Source organism: Chironomus tepperi, unplaced genomic scaffold (genome assembly GCF_022539635.2).
Source record: "Chironomus tepperi strain 1889 unplaced genomic scaffold, CSIRO-AGI_Ctep_v1 contig_85, whole genome shotgun sequence".
Classification (NCBI taxonomy): domain Eukaryota; kingdom Metazoa; phylum Arthropoda; class Insecta; order Diptera; family Chironomidae; genus Chironomus; species Chironomus tepperi.
The window spans coordinates 1,104,311-1,119,380 of record NW_027226207.1 but is presented as its reverse complement, the minus strand read 5'-3'; the positions used below and the strand labels follow the sequence as shown (position 1 = coordinate 1,119,380).

Genomic DNA, 15,070 nt, shown 5'->3' with positions numbered 1-15,070 from the left:
AAAAACTTTAAATGTTGTTATGTGCAAGCATGCAGACATCTATAGTTTTTAACCGGTTTTTCGACAACAAACAAAAAACCAATTGTGACTCGAACACTTTCGTCCAAAAAAGAAGAAGCAAGTTAACAGATAATTGTTGTATTCTCTTTGAACTTAACATTGAAAATTTGCCAACAGTCTCGGTGCGGTCTCCATAGAGTGCGGTAATAATCTTAAAGTATTAAAATAAATAAATGACAGTATAAAGTTATTGGATTTTTTTTCTTTCATTCTGAGAAAGTTCTATTGTAAATCTTACGTATGTACATGCAGACTAATGCTATGCGCTATCAAGCAGAAATATAGAACGTAATCCTTTATTTCTACAATGATCTATATTGACTTGACATCAAGGAATATCGTGTATTAAAAAGTTAAAAATAAATGTAAGCTATTTTTCAATAAAAAGACTTAGAAAATTGCAAAACTGTGTAGTGAGCAAACAGTTCATCGAAATCGACAAGTCAAGTGGTATCAAATAAATTGAAAGACATTCTCATTCTCAAGAAACAATTTAAAGGAGCTTTTCACAGAAAAAAAAGAAAGAAACTTTCACTGTCAAAAGAGGAACTTGTCGTAATTCCTCATTATGTTCAAAATGTTAAAGTGACTAATCTTCTTATATCAAAATGAATAGTCGAGAACGAATAAGAATTTGTAAACAACAGGAACGCGGTGGATCACTAAATGCAAACCTGGTTATACGTCGATTAACAGTGTTGTGTGAAGGCAGGCAATATGTTGAAGCTGCACATTTAATTAATCGTCTCAGTTCATCTGCATTATGTATGGTTGCATGTGAAATGCCATTAGATTTATTGGCTGAGGCATTACCTTACAGCTCGACACTATTGGAATGTCTCTTCTGCAGGTAACATAAAACTTTCTACAACATTATTGCAACGATGATCCCGAGCGGTGCTAGACTGGATGGCAATTTTTTTAATTATCGGAATTGGACTGTAGGTTTGAATTCTTGTATGTGCTGCCAAATTCGGCAGATTTTATCAAAATATGAGGTATAAACCGTTCGGGATATTGTTCTTTGCTTGGTGCATCAACAATATTTTAATTAAATTTTATTACTTTATGTGTAAACTTCCATGTCCAATTCTCATATCAGATTAAATCAATTAATAAAAGACAGTAGTAAAGGAAGCAATAATTCTAAGCCAAACGTGTCAACTGATGGAATTATATGGCATTTAGTGAAATTATTTGGCAGTCCATATGAATATACTTTAATGAAAAAATGTGAAAAACTTGTATTGTATATTGGATTATGGAAATCTGAAATGAAATGTGAATTGAAGGAAAAGGAAAATTTGATGGAAACAGCAATACAAGGTTTGTGCAATTTACTCAATAAAACCAACAAATTTTCATTATCATTTGAAAGCTAATCTGATTATAATCTGACCTATACAAATCTAATTTATATGTACATTCATCATAGGTTTAGGATTTCATGGATTAACACATCTGACAAATGAAAATGGAAATTTCATTTCACTCCAATCGGCCATAAAATCCTCACTTCAATTACACATTGAAACATATAAGCATGCCATAAATATAATTGATGAGTCTGATAGTCATTCTAATTCTGATCCCGCAAATTCTTCACATCAAAGACTTTTATCACTTAAGTATGATGACATACAGAAAAGACTTATATGCAATAAAACTCTACTGACCAAATTAGAAGTACCTTCATTGAGGCAATTATATGAACTAGTTGAAAATTTAAAGCAGAGAGTCGAGAAAGACAAAGAGGCTTTAGTATGTCTGAATCACATAAAGAAATATGATAAGGATGTCAATTTTAAAGAATGGTAAGGAGAAACATATTTGAATATTTATGTCCCCAAGAATTGGAAAAATTTGAATATTTATTGAAACTTAGTCATAGGATTTTGTGGCAAGTTTTAAAGTGTCAAATAATTTATTTATTGAATATCTTGAAAATGATTTGCGTCATCTATAAGGCATGAATTGAACATCCTTTGAGTCGTTCTTAAGTGACGTTCAATATTTTATGGTAGTTTTAGGATTCTAGTGACTCAAAAAATCTAATTTTGAAACTGCCCTCCTCCTTACCCCCTATTAGTGTTATGTAATGCGTAAATGACCCTTAGTGGACATCACTGACCCACGACTCTTCTCAAAATACTTCCCAAGAAAATATTGCTCTTATTTGTATCAGATTCGTTGATGCGTGATGGTGAAATTTTTGTTTATGATCAGAAGAGCTTAAATAAATCAGAAATGTTAGAATTTATTCAAAGCTATATGTTTACTTCAAGTTCATTCGGACAATAAATCATCCTTATGTCGTTCTTTCAAATATCTAATAAAATATATCGAATGATTGCCCTTGGAAGTCCCTTTTCTGAGGTTAATAATTGTATCCTGCCGATGAGCTAGGATTCGTTACTTTGTAATTTATGCTTAGGATCTAAGGGCTTGGCTATTTATTATGTCTAATTTTTAGATTATGTGGAATGGCAAGAGATGTAGTAACAATAGTTTTTGTTGACATCAGATGGATATGAGTGAAAGTATCCTCCAAAACACTATAGTTTTAGTGCCTATGGCACATTATGTATATAATTAATGTTTCAAAAATAATGACACCATACTTGATGAACGACTCTTGATGATATCAATGACAAAAACGAGTCATGTTTGTGTTCGTGTCAAAAATTTGATCATATCACCATGTTTGGAACACATTAGTCTCTACCGACGATAATAATTGAAATATTTGAGTTATTTACCGTTTTAAAAGCATTCCAATCATGCTTACGTAGTGTCTGATTACATACCAATCGCATTATAACATAAATTCTTTTAACAATGGAAAGTGAAAAATAAATAAAGTTAAGTGAGAAATATAAAGTTAGCAATAAATCGGTGCCAATAATAATCTTATTTCATTATAATTGCATTAGGATTCATTTTCTTATATGACATAACAAAACATAATATTAGCATTGAATATTTGATGACATTATTTATTATTTATTTAGCTCTGCCGCAAAAATAATGATGGAGACGATGAAAGGCTGCAAAATTGTAGAATCGCTGATGACTGTGCCATTAAATGAGAATTTAAATTTAAAATCATTATCACAGCTTAAAGGAGACAATAATTCAGAAAGTGATGGATATCATTCAGATCATTCAGATGGCTCTGAATCTGATGAGCATAAGTAATTTCATAGTACAATTTTCCCATCAATGACATTTAATTTACTTTCTTTATTATCTTCCCATTTATTCCTCTTTTTTCAGAATTCTCGTTGATGAATATAATTTGATGTATAAAAGCTTAAGGCTTGACACGCTCAAGTCACTCAGTGAATCAAATAATTTTCATATTGCAGAATCTGTTAAGCTGAAAATTTTATTTTCCATCGTTGTCGTGAGTATCAATCTATTATGGTAATTGATTTCGATAGAAAGTAAAAGTCTCACAATGCAATAATGGAAAAATAAAAACGTTTATAATGTAAACACATTGAGACTTTTCGCATTATATTAGATTACATTATAAAGTTCAATAACATCCACTTAATGTCACATCACTTTCATCTTATGTTTGTTATTTATTTTCTGATTACCGCAATAAATTCCTTATTGGGCAATGAGTTTTGTTGTTCATTTTTTAATGCTCGGATGTCGATTTTAATTTTATGGATTTTTTACCGTTCGGACTTTGCCATTTTTTTACGTCCATTTCTTTCAAAAGGAATTGAAAAATGTCGTGAAAAGCCATAAAAATATGATAAATACTTTTTAAAGTGAGAGAAAATGGCGGGAAATTTAAAAATTCAAATTATAAAATTCGTTAAAAAAAGTTATGTTCATTATGCTTATTACACTAATAAAGCAATTGCGCAACATAATGTAATGATGTACTTATCACATCTCTTCTCGTCTATGTAAAATGCAATAAAGTTAATTGAAAAGTTAGTGATAACGCTCTGACGCTTCCCACTTAAATAATAAGCATCATTATTACAACATTGTTGAATCTCTAATAGACAAGAAAAAGTACGCGTCACTCGCCAAATCAAGCAAATATAGATGAATGTTGTTTTTCTTTCATTCCCTTCTTCTTTGTAGATAGCATTCAGACTGTGCCATAATTTACGAGAAAGAAAGCTTTCGGAGACAAAACGAATACTTTGCGTTCGTGCACATGACAGTACAGATAGACATCGAGATGCCGCTAATGCAATAGAAAATTCAATTCGGAATTATTTGCAATCGACGTGCGACGTTTTCTGTCTCGATGAAGTTGAGAACTCTATATCCACTCAGGTATGCATTTGAAATTTATTCCTTTTTTTTATTGATCAATCAATTTTCGTTTAAATTTTAAATGAAAAATAATAGATTTACACAACATTGCATGGATATTCTTGTATAAATCAATTGCTTGATACCCTAAGCACTTACATTGAGAAAGTATCGAGACTCGCATGGAAATTGAGCAATCAAATACCGCCATATTATCTAGATACTGACTTCACCCTTAGTACAATAAATCAAAGGAAACACGCGAGAACATCTCGGTCGAATCAAAATTCCACGATTATACAACAATTTTTGTGGCCTGCATTATTACGAGATAATAAATGTGTATCTAAAGCAATTGTTGTTACCTAACTCAATTTACTGTAATTTAATATATATCATGTTTTTATTCGATCTTTATTGTATTTTTTTGAATGTCTATTTTTTGTAATAATCTATCCGAGAAATAAATTTTATTTATTATTGTTTGAAAAAAATAATATCAATGACGCAGCCACACATTTTCTTCTGTTCGTGTGACGTAGATATCCTCTGTGACGTAACAGCACTTTAGCATTGTTTGAAGGTAAATCGTTGGTATTATTTCATCCACTATTTTATTCCACTATTTTCTTCAATTGGGTATTAAATTGTTACGTTAAAGGAAAGACTGAGTGTCTAACCCGTCATAAGACCTAACACGTAAGGTGTATGCTTATTACATTGATTGGCCTACATAACATGTCCCTTGTCTCTTTATTACCTAGGGTAAGTAGTAGCATAACATAAACCTAGCAAGCAAAGAATGTGCTCTTAAGAGCAGATTAAACTTACAAGCAAGCTCATGCATACTACAGTTACGTTGAGCATGCTTTGTCTGTTAGGATGTAGAACTATTCCGATTTGAATTGATAATTTTGCATTTAATCAGAAGACCCCCAGACTGGATTATCAATGACAAATTCTCATTAGAAATAAATTCTTGATTACTATTTTAATTGCTCAGGTTACAGGCTCAATGAATTGTGATGAAAATAAATAAACAATTGAATCAACTACGCAACAGAGATTAGATTGCATCGAGTTTTGCACTTGCTGGATTATATTAGAGACATTCACAAATGTCCAGAGTTTGAGGTTAAATTGTATTTTATATGCCGTCGAGCCGACTTTTCAGTATGAAACCTTACTGTTGTTTACAGAACGAATCTTTATGAGAAAAATTGAACAATTTTAGGTTCATCTCATTAGGGATGCTTCAACATCATACAAATTCAAAGTAATTAGAGCACGAGGTGGACTCTATCGACTCAACAGCTCCTGAATTGAACGTTCGTGACATCATCACCATTAAATAAATTTATCACAATATTTTATTTGCAACAATTCGAATTTTCACTGACTAAAATCTAAATAAATAAAAGAAGAACAAATTCAAAATTCATGACATTTCTCTCTACCGAAAAATATTCGATTTTCATCGTTGCTAGACGACATCAGCTAACACGCATCTCAATAAATTTACAATCCACAGTTCATTATTTAACATATCATAAAATACGTCTCATTTATCCGCATACGAAGCATACATTACTCTTTTTTTCTCTTTAGAATCGTTGTGCATTGACCTATCGATTTGAGAGAAAGGACATGATCTTAATAAAGCTTTATGGCTATGTTAAAAGCAAGCTACAGATCCTCTCAAATGACTTGAATGGATTTTTTTTATCGTTTCTAGCTTTGCAAATAACACAAAATAACGACAATTATGTTATTAAATTGACAATAGACATAAACAGACAATAATGAGGGTTGCGCAACACTGGAAGGCATATTTTTTCATCTCTCATTTGACTTGCGCACATGCACTTTTACTATCTACGAGCTTTTTTTTCCTCCACATTTTGTATTCTATCTCATATAGAATCAAAGTTTTCAAAGCGGAGGTGTTTGGAATTCTTATGAAATAAGAATTTTAATTCGTGTCTCTATTGACAGAAAAGTCTGCCTAAATTTAAGTTAATTGAATTAAATCGTAAGCTAAGTGTGTAGTGAAGACTTTAATCAAGTCGGAAGTGGATTAGTGAATGATATTTTTGAAATATCGTAAGATTTATTTATTGTTAAAAAATGCGTATCCAGTTACAAAATGCAAGAGTATTTGTGGTCTATTGGAAAAAGAAATCCCAGACATTTTGGCGTCTCATGCTTATGCCCTCTAAAATTGAAAGTCAAACATAAGTCGATTGCTGTGATTTCAATATTAATTTTAAATTAAAAATCTCTTTTTTTTTTGTAAAGCACGAGGCATTTTGAGACGAAAGGGAAAAGTAAAAGATGACGTCGAAGGAAAGAAAAAAAAAATTGTTTTTGCAATGTGAAAGTTCTTTTAAGTACGAGCAATAATCTTATCAAAGAAAACAGCATGTCGTCACTGATTAATAATAGAAAAAAATTGCATGAACGTTCTAAATTTTTTGTAAACTTGCAACTTCCTTTTTATATTCCAATTAAACCTATTAATTATTGTTCATTTCAAGATTGGGAAGTATATGAAGAAGAAAAATCACATTGCGTGCACGTTTCTTTCAGTTATTGAATTATGAGTCATCGCACTTTGTCTGGATGTTGTTAATCTGTTATTGAAGTTCAGTTTTAGATTGATTTTGTTTACTTTTGTAGGATTCTTAATTGGATAGAGTTAGATTAGTAAGGAAATAATCAAGATGTTATGAAATACATGTTCGGAAATCTTGAAGGTCGTTGCTCCCTTCAGTTTCGCACTAACAAGGTCAAACTAAAAGAATGGAAACTAACATGCTAATATAGTTCAGAAACTTTCACATTTGCCGAAAACCAGTGTTTGAGTTTTTATACAGAATAATTAGTGTTGCTATGGTGACAAAATTTAATTGATAGCTACCTGTTGAATATCTACTTAATCGTAAACCTAAGCAGACATAACATATGTTAAGAATTTACATTGTTAACAAACAAAGCTTTAAATATTTTCGATTTGAATTCGGAATATTAAACGGTGTTAAAAATCAATATAGAAATAGTTTACACAGCACTCAGTTATGTCTACATCCAAAAATATGTTTTAGACGTACCTCAAAAAAAACATACGCAACGAAAAGTAAGCATTGAAAAAAATTCAAAAAATATCAGCCTTGCTCAAAATTACAATTTTAGTTTTATCAACAAAATGACTAACTTCAATTTGTTCATAAGATGATTATCATACTCATGTATAAAATGTACTGCTTAACAAATAAGAATATGAGTCAAGACTATTGTTTTAACAGCATTTAGGCGCTTTGAACCAATAAGATTATTTACATGCTTACTTACCAGAATCTCTTTGATCCATTTCCTCTCTCTCTCTCTATTTCAATTATGTGCTGTAAAGTAATCTTCATTTGACCTTTTTAATTTAATTTTTGTAAATTTTCTAGAATGAAATTTCAATGCTTACTAAAATTTTTATTCAAAATTTTAAATTTAAAAATTTGATAAAAAAATTTAAATTTTCAAAAAAGAGATTGAGAATGAAAATTTATGACTCTCCATAAATCTCTCAGAGACTCTCGCACTCTCACAAAAAGTCAAACGTAAAGAATATACAAAAAAAATCCTCGTGTTTTTTTAACATATTTAACTAAATCTATCTTTTTCAATCGCTCAGCAGCATTCAAATTATCCGCACGTTTGCTGCTTTGTAAGAATATTCAAAAATAATAAGTAAAGAAGAGTTTTGGATAGTGTTGTGAAAAAGAAGTTCACCGAGCATAATTCTAGTTAATTTCATTGTAAAAACGGAACAACGACCTGTTGAATATTTTGGTTTTTATTACATGTGTTGTCTAGAATCTAGCTCTAATTAATGTAAATTAGATATTTTTGGATGCAATAAGATTCTTTTGTTAGGTTATTGTTTTTTTTTGGGGTTTAAAACTGTTCGAAGAAAATTAAATATTTTACCGGTCAAAAATAATTTAAAAATCTAACAACAGAAAAAAATTTGAAATTTTGAACTGTTTTGAACTTCAGCCAAGTTCAATTTCATGTTTTAAAAAAAAATGTGCTCGTGAAGTTCTCTTATAAAATAATTGATTTTTAAGCAGTTTTAACTTGTTTATTTAAGTGATTATCATCAGTTTTTAATTTCTTTTTGTCTAGTTCTTCCTAGTAAATGTGTTCTACATTTAAATTCACATAAATAATCAATTGAAAGGGAAAATTCAATTTTGTGCAGTAATTGACTGGATTTAATAGAAAATATATAGACTTGGACTGATAAGTGAATAATAATAGTGTGTATTAAATAATAATTAAACGTAAACAATGGGCGATGAAAATGAAAACAAGCCGATTGCAAGAAAAGTGTCGTCTAATGGAGATGATAACAATGCAAAGGACATTATCAATAACAATGCCGGAGACGGTCAAGAAGTGACCTTGAAGGCTAAAATGACGCTTGTAAATGGAATCACTGTTATTGTTGGATCAATTATTGGTAAGTTCAAAAACTATGTGCAGGAAGTAAATCTGAGAGATATTTTTGGCATCTTCCCAAATTTCCTGAATGTATTTCTAATATATTCATAACATCCAATGTTTGACCATGAAGATCGGCGCCGCGTTGATAAAAGGTTGTCGCATACATTCTTTTCTAAAAATACAATGCCTTCATGCCAAAGCTATGTAATGTCACTTTGGCCTTCTTGGAATTTAGACAATTAGACTTGATTCATGCCAAAAAAATCTCAGCTTATCTGCTGTTTTAGAATAAAGAACGAGTCTGCAACATTATATTTATGAATTATCATATTTTATTTTTTTTTTTATCGAAACAGGTTCAGGAATCTTTGTCTCGCCAACAGGTAATATAATCAAATTCTAAACATGCAAATGTGCATTATTAATTAATGAACTCTTAACTACCAGGCGTGTTAAAATATACTGGATCCGTAAATATGGCACTTGTTGTATGGGTCATCTCTGGAGTTTTCTCAATGGTAAGCAATTACGTGATTACAAAGACTTAATGATATTTTATTCTCATCTGTAATCATCTCCTACGCTGTATCGTCACACGCAAAACAGCATGATCAAAATTTATTTTTTTAAGTGTGCACATTATCGTTTATCTCAATTGTGATTTATCAAATTGAGCAAAATGAAAGTGAAATCAAGATTTAAGAAAAGATGTGCAGATATGATGATAGGCTGACTTATTTTTAAAAATTATTTTGGCCATATTTTAAAGCAGCATAATTTTATGATCTTTAAAACTTCAAAATTGCATCAGCCTTAGGTCAGTATGCACAGCATTTAAATTTGCAATACATATGCAATACATCCATCTGACAATGCCGGTCAGTTTCCTATATGCTAATCAGTCAGCTATATAACAAAGCACCAGTTATTACTTTACAGTTTATTGACTAAAATATCTAGAAACATAGCTTAATGCCATTAATTAATAGTTTTTCAAATTTCTTTCAATTTCACGGATTCTAGTTTGTAATTACAAATTTAGTCCGAATTCAATGCTTCGTTTCAGACAGCATAACGATTTTGCGTCTGCAAAAAACCATTCTATTAAGATTTACAGTTATGCTTTGCAAACCACAAATCTTTATTTTCATAGGTGCTTATATTCAATCAAATAATCGTCTCTCATCAAATAATCACTACATCTGTGTGTGTACGATATAAACCGTGTATCTTCAGTGTATTTTTAAATCAAAGATTCACTTCCAAAAATTTCTTTTGACCTCCGCACTAATTTTTTCTCAAATCTAGATCATAACATGTACTAAACTCCCATTATACATGCTTATTATTTATCTTCTCTTTTTCTCCTTTATTTTCAGGTTGGCGCGTATTGTTACGCGTAAGTTTGCTTCTTTTATTTCCCTTCTCATTTAAATCAGACATGAATGAGTTTATTCTGTGCTGTGTTCTTCTTTCTTTGACTACTTTTTGAAATGAAAATTTTCTTATTCTTCGTTGATTATAGCGAATTGGGAACAATGATCAAAAAATCAGGAGCGGACTATGCTTACATCATGACAACATTTGGTGGATTTGTTGCTTTTGTTCGTTTATATGTGGAGTGGTAAGTGCTATTAGAGGCTTATATAAATTCCTGGGATCAGACACTATCGTAATAGGGTTAGGTTGTGACATTACTAATGAACAGACTCGATGAAGACCGCGACCAATACCGCTAGAAAGTGGATAAATGGTTTAGGATTTGGATATGGTTTACTTTCCCAAATTTAAAGCATTTTATGAATCAAAAGATTAAGTTTAACAAGTGGTCATTTTGGCATTTAGTAATTAGATACTCATATTTTTTTATCAAGGATTTTACGACTTTAAGTTAGTCTTGCCATAAAAATTACAATAATCACTTTAGAGGTGATTGTGTGGTTGTCCCCAATTTATTGACATGTCAGCATCAGTACAATGACTAGGCCATATGGTAGAGATAAATATTTTGCTAGTGACACATTAAAGATTATCGATTGACCAACAATTTGGTGATTAATCATGTTCTCAAAAATTCTAAATTTAGTTTGTGCACCGAAACATGGAAATAATCATCACTAGGTTACATGTATTAGAAAATAATTTTCTGAAATGATTGTGCAACTTGTTGCTAGACATGTTGTGAATAATCTGTAACATATGAGAAACTTTAAAATCTTAAAATAGATTATCACGCAATCAGCATGTTTTTACATATCTGTCCAAACTAAATTTTGAATTTCTCATTTTAATGCGTCATTAATTGTTGATAGAATCTATAAACATGAGGAAATGCGCTTTAGTAACTTTTGAATGACTGAAAAATCCCCAAATTTTGGGTCATGCAAGAAGAAACCTTGAAATTTTGAATTAAGCAACTTCCTACCTGAAATTTTGAAAGCAAGCTAAATTTTAATTATCTCTTATTTACTTTTTTCAGCATGATTGTTCGTCCGTGCTCGCAAGCTATCGTTGCTCTAACGTTCAGTGTCTGTATGTATAACTGACATTTATGCTGCCAATCAATTACTCAAATGCCATTATTTTTTTTAGATGTTTTAAAACCAATTTTCCCAGAATGTGACCCACCAGAAAGTGTATCGCGTTTGCTTGCTTTGTGCTGTATATGTAAGCATTTTCAAATATTTCATCATGCAACATAATTTGATGCCGAAATATCCTTTCCATTTTAGTGTTATTGACATTTGTTAACTGCTATAGTGTGAAAATGGCAACACGTGTTCAGGATTACTTTACATACGCAAAACTTTTTGCTCTCTTCATTATCATTGCTTGCGGAATGTATTTACTTGCAGCAGGTCCGACTAATGATTTGCGCATGAATCTTCTGATGTTAATTAACAAGTTTTCGATATATTTTTAGGAAATGTTCAATATTTTACTTTTGATGACACAAAAACTGAAGTTACGTCATTGGCACTTTCGTTTTACTCTGGATTGTTTGCCTACAATGGATGGTAAGCAACATGAACAACATTGTAGTAAGGAATATAATTTCATTTCTCAATTTCTTGTCTTAGGAATTACTTAAATTTCATCATTGAAGAATTAAAAGATCCCGTTAAGAATCTTCCACGTGCTATTGCAATTTCATGTACTCTTGTTACAGTTGTGTATGTCTTTACGAATGTTTGTAAGTACAATATGAGAATTAATGCTTTTTATCTCTAAAACTTTTTAATTAAAATTCCGTGTTAAATTTCAGCATTTTATACAATTCTCTCACCAAGTGAGGTTTTGGGAAGTGAGGCTGTAGCAGTGACATTTGCTGGAAAGGCTTTCGGCATGTTTGCTTGGACAATACCACGTAAGATTTCGTCAATTGTTCATTAATATGGTTTTTGTTGTTAAAAAGGGTTTGGAATTTTGAAGTCTGTTCTGAGTAATTCAGACAGTTTCTAAAATTCTAGATGAAATTCAATTTGCCAACTCTGGATCATACACAATAGAGTACACAAAAGAGTCTGAATGAAACCGGTTAAATTCACCCTTTTGTACATTAACAAGAAAAAATTTAAATTACTTTATTTACTGAGAAAAGGGAAATGTTCTTATTCAATGTCTTCTTATTCTTTTAGTATTCGTTGCCATGTCAACATTCGGTGCTGTGAATGGAATTCTCCTAACTTCCTCTCGTCTGTTTTATGCCGGTGCTGTTGAGGGACAAATGCCTGAAATTCTCACAATGATTCAAATCAAACGATTCACTCCAACTCCAGCTGTACTTGCTATTTCACTGGTAAGTAGTCAACCCTTGTGACTATTTTGTCAGAATTTCTAAATGAATAACTTTGAATGTCTTGATGATTCTGACAAACTTACCGCAAAGGTGAAATCTAAATTCCCAAAATAACAGATTAATTAATAATCTTCATTCACGTTCTAGTTATCGATGCTGTATCTCTTCGTCCGTGATATTTATGCATTGATTAATTATGTTGGATTTGCTACGTGGTTGAGTATTGGAGTCTCAGTTTTATGCTTGCCATGGTAATATGTCGATAAATATTCAAATGGAATCAAATACAATTTATTAATCTGCGACATTCATTCTTTCAGGCTACGTTATACTCAACCAGATCTCGTACGGCCAATAAAAGTGAATTTATTCTGGCCGATACTCTATCTTTTGGCTACTGTCTTTGTCACAGTCGTACCAATGTATGCTAGCCCCTATGAAACTGGTTATGGATGTTTGATGATTCTCACGAGTGTTCCTGTCTATTTCATATTTATTGCATGGAAAAATAAACCAAAGGCATTCAATCAAGCTATGGGTGAGTATCATAATATTAAAAATTGTTTTCTGTGGTCTGTCATCGAATGCCTTAAAGCGATTATTGGAAAGACTTTAATTTTATAAAATTCAGACACAAAATTCTCTTGTGGATCTGCTGTACACTTTTATATGCACTCAATTTGAACTTTTTGTGTCAAAATTAAGCAATTTGATTGTAGTTTTGGATTTTTTGTATTATCTACTGCTACTATTGTGGGCAGCAACACTAAAATGTCGTAGAAATCACTTATTTGTTCACATTTCTAGCATTCAAAATTGAGAAAATTTAACGGTCAAAAAAGATTTAAAAATTTCAAAAAGAACAATTTTTGAAAAAATAACGGAAATTGATGAATTTTGCAAGAAATGTTGAACAGCAAACTCTTAATTAAATGTTTCAAGTGTTTATCTCTTTCTTAAATTATGCTAAAATACCAACAAAGCAGAGTTGTCTTCAAGGTTATTTGACGTTAGAGATCTGATAAAAAGAATCACGTTTTTATTATGTCGTTAACTATTTAATTAGCATTCATAAAACTTAATTTACGTAAGCAAAGGAATAATCTTATTAGCAACTCTGCTGCAAATTTGTAAGAACCACAAATGAAAACAAGAAGGCACAAGAGTTGGCAGACCACAAAAAATTAATTAAATATTTAATCTGCTTCACATTAAATACCTTTCACTGATATCACATATATTGCAATATCAAATAAAAAATTTACAGGATCTATTACGCAAAAATTGCAAAAATTGTTGATGGTCGTTCGTGGAAAGTCTCAACAGGTTTAGTTTCTTTTAGTTTTTCTGTTTCTTAATATTTAAGATCTTTCTCTCTATCCTTAAAAAAAGTTAATTAATTATGTTTTTAACAAATTTTTGTTATTTAAATTTTTTTATGTACACAAAATTTTTTAAATTAATTAATACGAAAAAAAATCTCATTATTTTAGTGAATGTTAGGTTTTAGTTTTAATCTTGTCTGTCTAATTATTTTTTTAATTGTTATAAAAAAAAGTTGTTCTTTCTTCCCCACTTACTGCACATTTTATTCGCACAAATTAACACAAATCTGCAAAAATAAGTATTCACACTCACACATGATTGTAGCATAAGTTTAAGGAAATGATAGCGATAATATAAATATAATTAAATTATTTTGTAACCGAAATTTTTTTTTCTCTTTTTTCCACTATTTTTTTCTTGAAATTTTCAGTAAGCCTTACCAGATTGTTACAGAAGCTTTTGGTTGTTGTTGGAAAGTCTGCCAAGCCAACTCAGGTGTAATTCTTTTAAAAATCATAACTCAATGATATTCACATTCCAATATGCCCAACATCCAAAGCTCATCTGCAATAATCCAAGCTGGACATGATTAATTCCCATTGTGAATATCTACCCCAAACATCATAAATCAAAAGGACTTCAGCATTATATGTTTTTTTTTATGTTTTTCAATCATCATCACGTAATTCCTTCGGAAAAAAGTATCTATTGACAGGACAAATTTGTGCGTTGGACGATCCAATAAATTAGATTCTATGGATACGCACATAAATCATATTGATTCGATCAGCGAGAATTTGTAATTTTAAAATTAATTACTCATGAGGAAAAATAATTATTTGTATTGAAATTTTCCACTGAGATGGAGAATCAAAATTGTATAATTCATCAATTAGAAGGCTGTTGCATTTATTTCAACGCTAGTTCCATTGAGACAAAAACTTAGTCTATCATGTTGATTTTGGGTATAAATTGTAAATTGTGCGGAAATTTAGATACTCTTTGCATTATTCATTTATTTAAAACAGCCAAAAGTTTATTAATTACCTTATTTACAGGCAAATAGTCTGTCTTCATTTACATTTTTGACTATTTGAT

General features: G+C 30.6%; 2 protein-coding genes across 10 annotated transcripts; both read left to right on the top strand.

Annotated features, from left to right (window-relative positions):
* The first annotated feature begins 193 nt into the window (after positions 1-193).
* Positions 194-4,802, top strand: LOC139085986 (uncharacterized). The gene is made up of 7 exons (XM_070634235.1): positions 194-910; positions 1,163-1,386; positions 1,496-1,874; positions 3,072-3,254; positions 3,337-3,466; positions 4,171-4,368; positions 4,444-4,802. Exons 1-7 carry the CDS (start codon positions 669-671, stop codon positions 4,714-4,716), a joined length of 1,629 nt encoding a protein of 542 aa, XP_070490336.1. The 5' UTR covers positions 194-668; the 3' UTR covers positions 4,717-4,802.
* Positions 4,803-6,319: 1,517 nt separating this feature from the next.
* Positions 6,320-15,033, top strand: LOC139086252 (large neutral amino acids transporter small subunit 1). Of its 9 annotated transcripts, XM_070634656.1 has the most exons (17): positions 8,016-8,088; positions 8,527-8,863; positions 9,204-9,230; positions 9,295-9,365; positions 10,227-10,246; positions 10,373-10,471; positions 11,327-11,379; positions 11,440-11,514; positions 11,580-11,705; positions 11,771-11,864; positions 11,928-12,040; positions 12,113-12,214; positions 12,486-12,646; positions 12,794-12,897; positions 12,967-13,184; positions 13,914-13,972; positions 14,403-15,031. In XM_070634656.1, the coding sequence occupies exons 2-17, from the start codon at positions 8,692-8,694 to the stop codon at positions 14,403-14,405; spliced, it is 1,497 nt and encodes a 498-aa protein (XP_070490757.1). In that variant the 5' UTR covers positions 8,016-8,088; positions 8,527-8,691; the 3' UTR covers positions 14,406-15,031. The 9 variants fall into 9 exon arrangements, with proteins under 9 accessions (XP_070490754.1, XP_070490751.1, XP_070490749.1 ...); XM_070634653.1 differs by lacking the exons at positions 8,016-8,088; positions 13,914-13,972 and adding an exon at positions 6,320-6,450 and having other exon boundaries at positions 14,403-15,033; XM_070634650.1 differs by lacking the exon at positions 13,914-13,972 and having other exon boundaries at positions 8,012-8,203; positions 14,403-15,033.
* The last annotated feature ends 37 nt before the right edge of the window (positions 15,034-15,070 follow it).

Bases quoted from the DNA above. Each gene is read 5' to 3' on its own strand.
- LOC139085986 (XM_070634235.1), top strand. From the start codon at position 669: ATGAATAGTCGAGAACGAATAAGAATTTGTAAACAACAGGAACGCGGT. The intron at 3,255-3,336 runs GTAATTTCATAG...CTCTTTTTTCAG, and splicing joins TCTGAATCTGATGAGCATAA to AATTCTCGTTGATGAATATA. The intron at 3,467-4,170 runs GTGAGTATCAAT...TCTTCTTTGTAG, and splicing joins TTTTATTTTCCATCGTTGTC to ATAGCATTCAGACTGTGCCA.
- LOC139086252 (XM_070634653.1), top strand. From the start codon at position 8,692: ATGGGCGATGAAAATGAAAACAAGCCGATTGCAAGAAAAGTGTCGTCT. The intron at 11,865-11,927 runs GTAAGCAACATG...TTCTTGTCTTAG, and splicing joins TTGTTTGCCTACAATGGATG to GAATTACTTAAATTTCATCA. The intron at 12,041-12,112 runs GTAAGTACAATA...GTTAAATTTCAG, and splicing joins GTATGTCTTTACGAATGTTT to CATTTTATACAATTCTCTCA.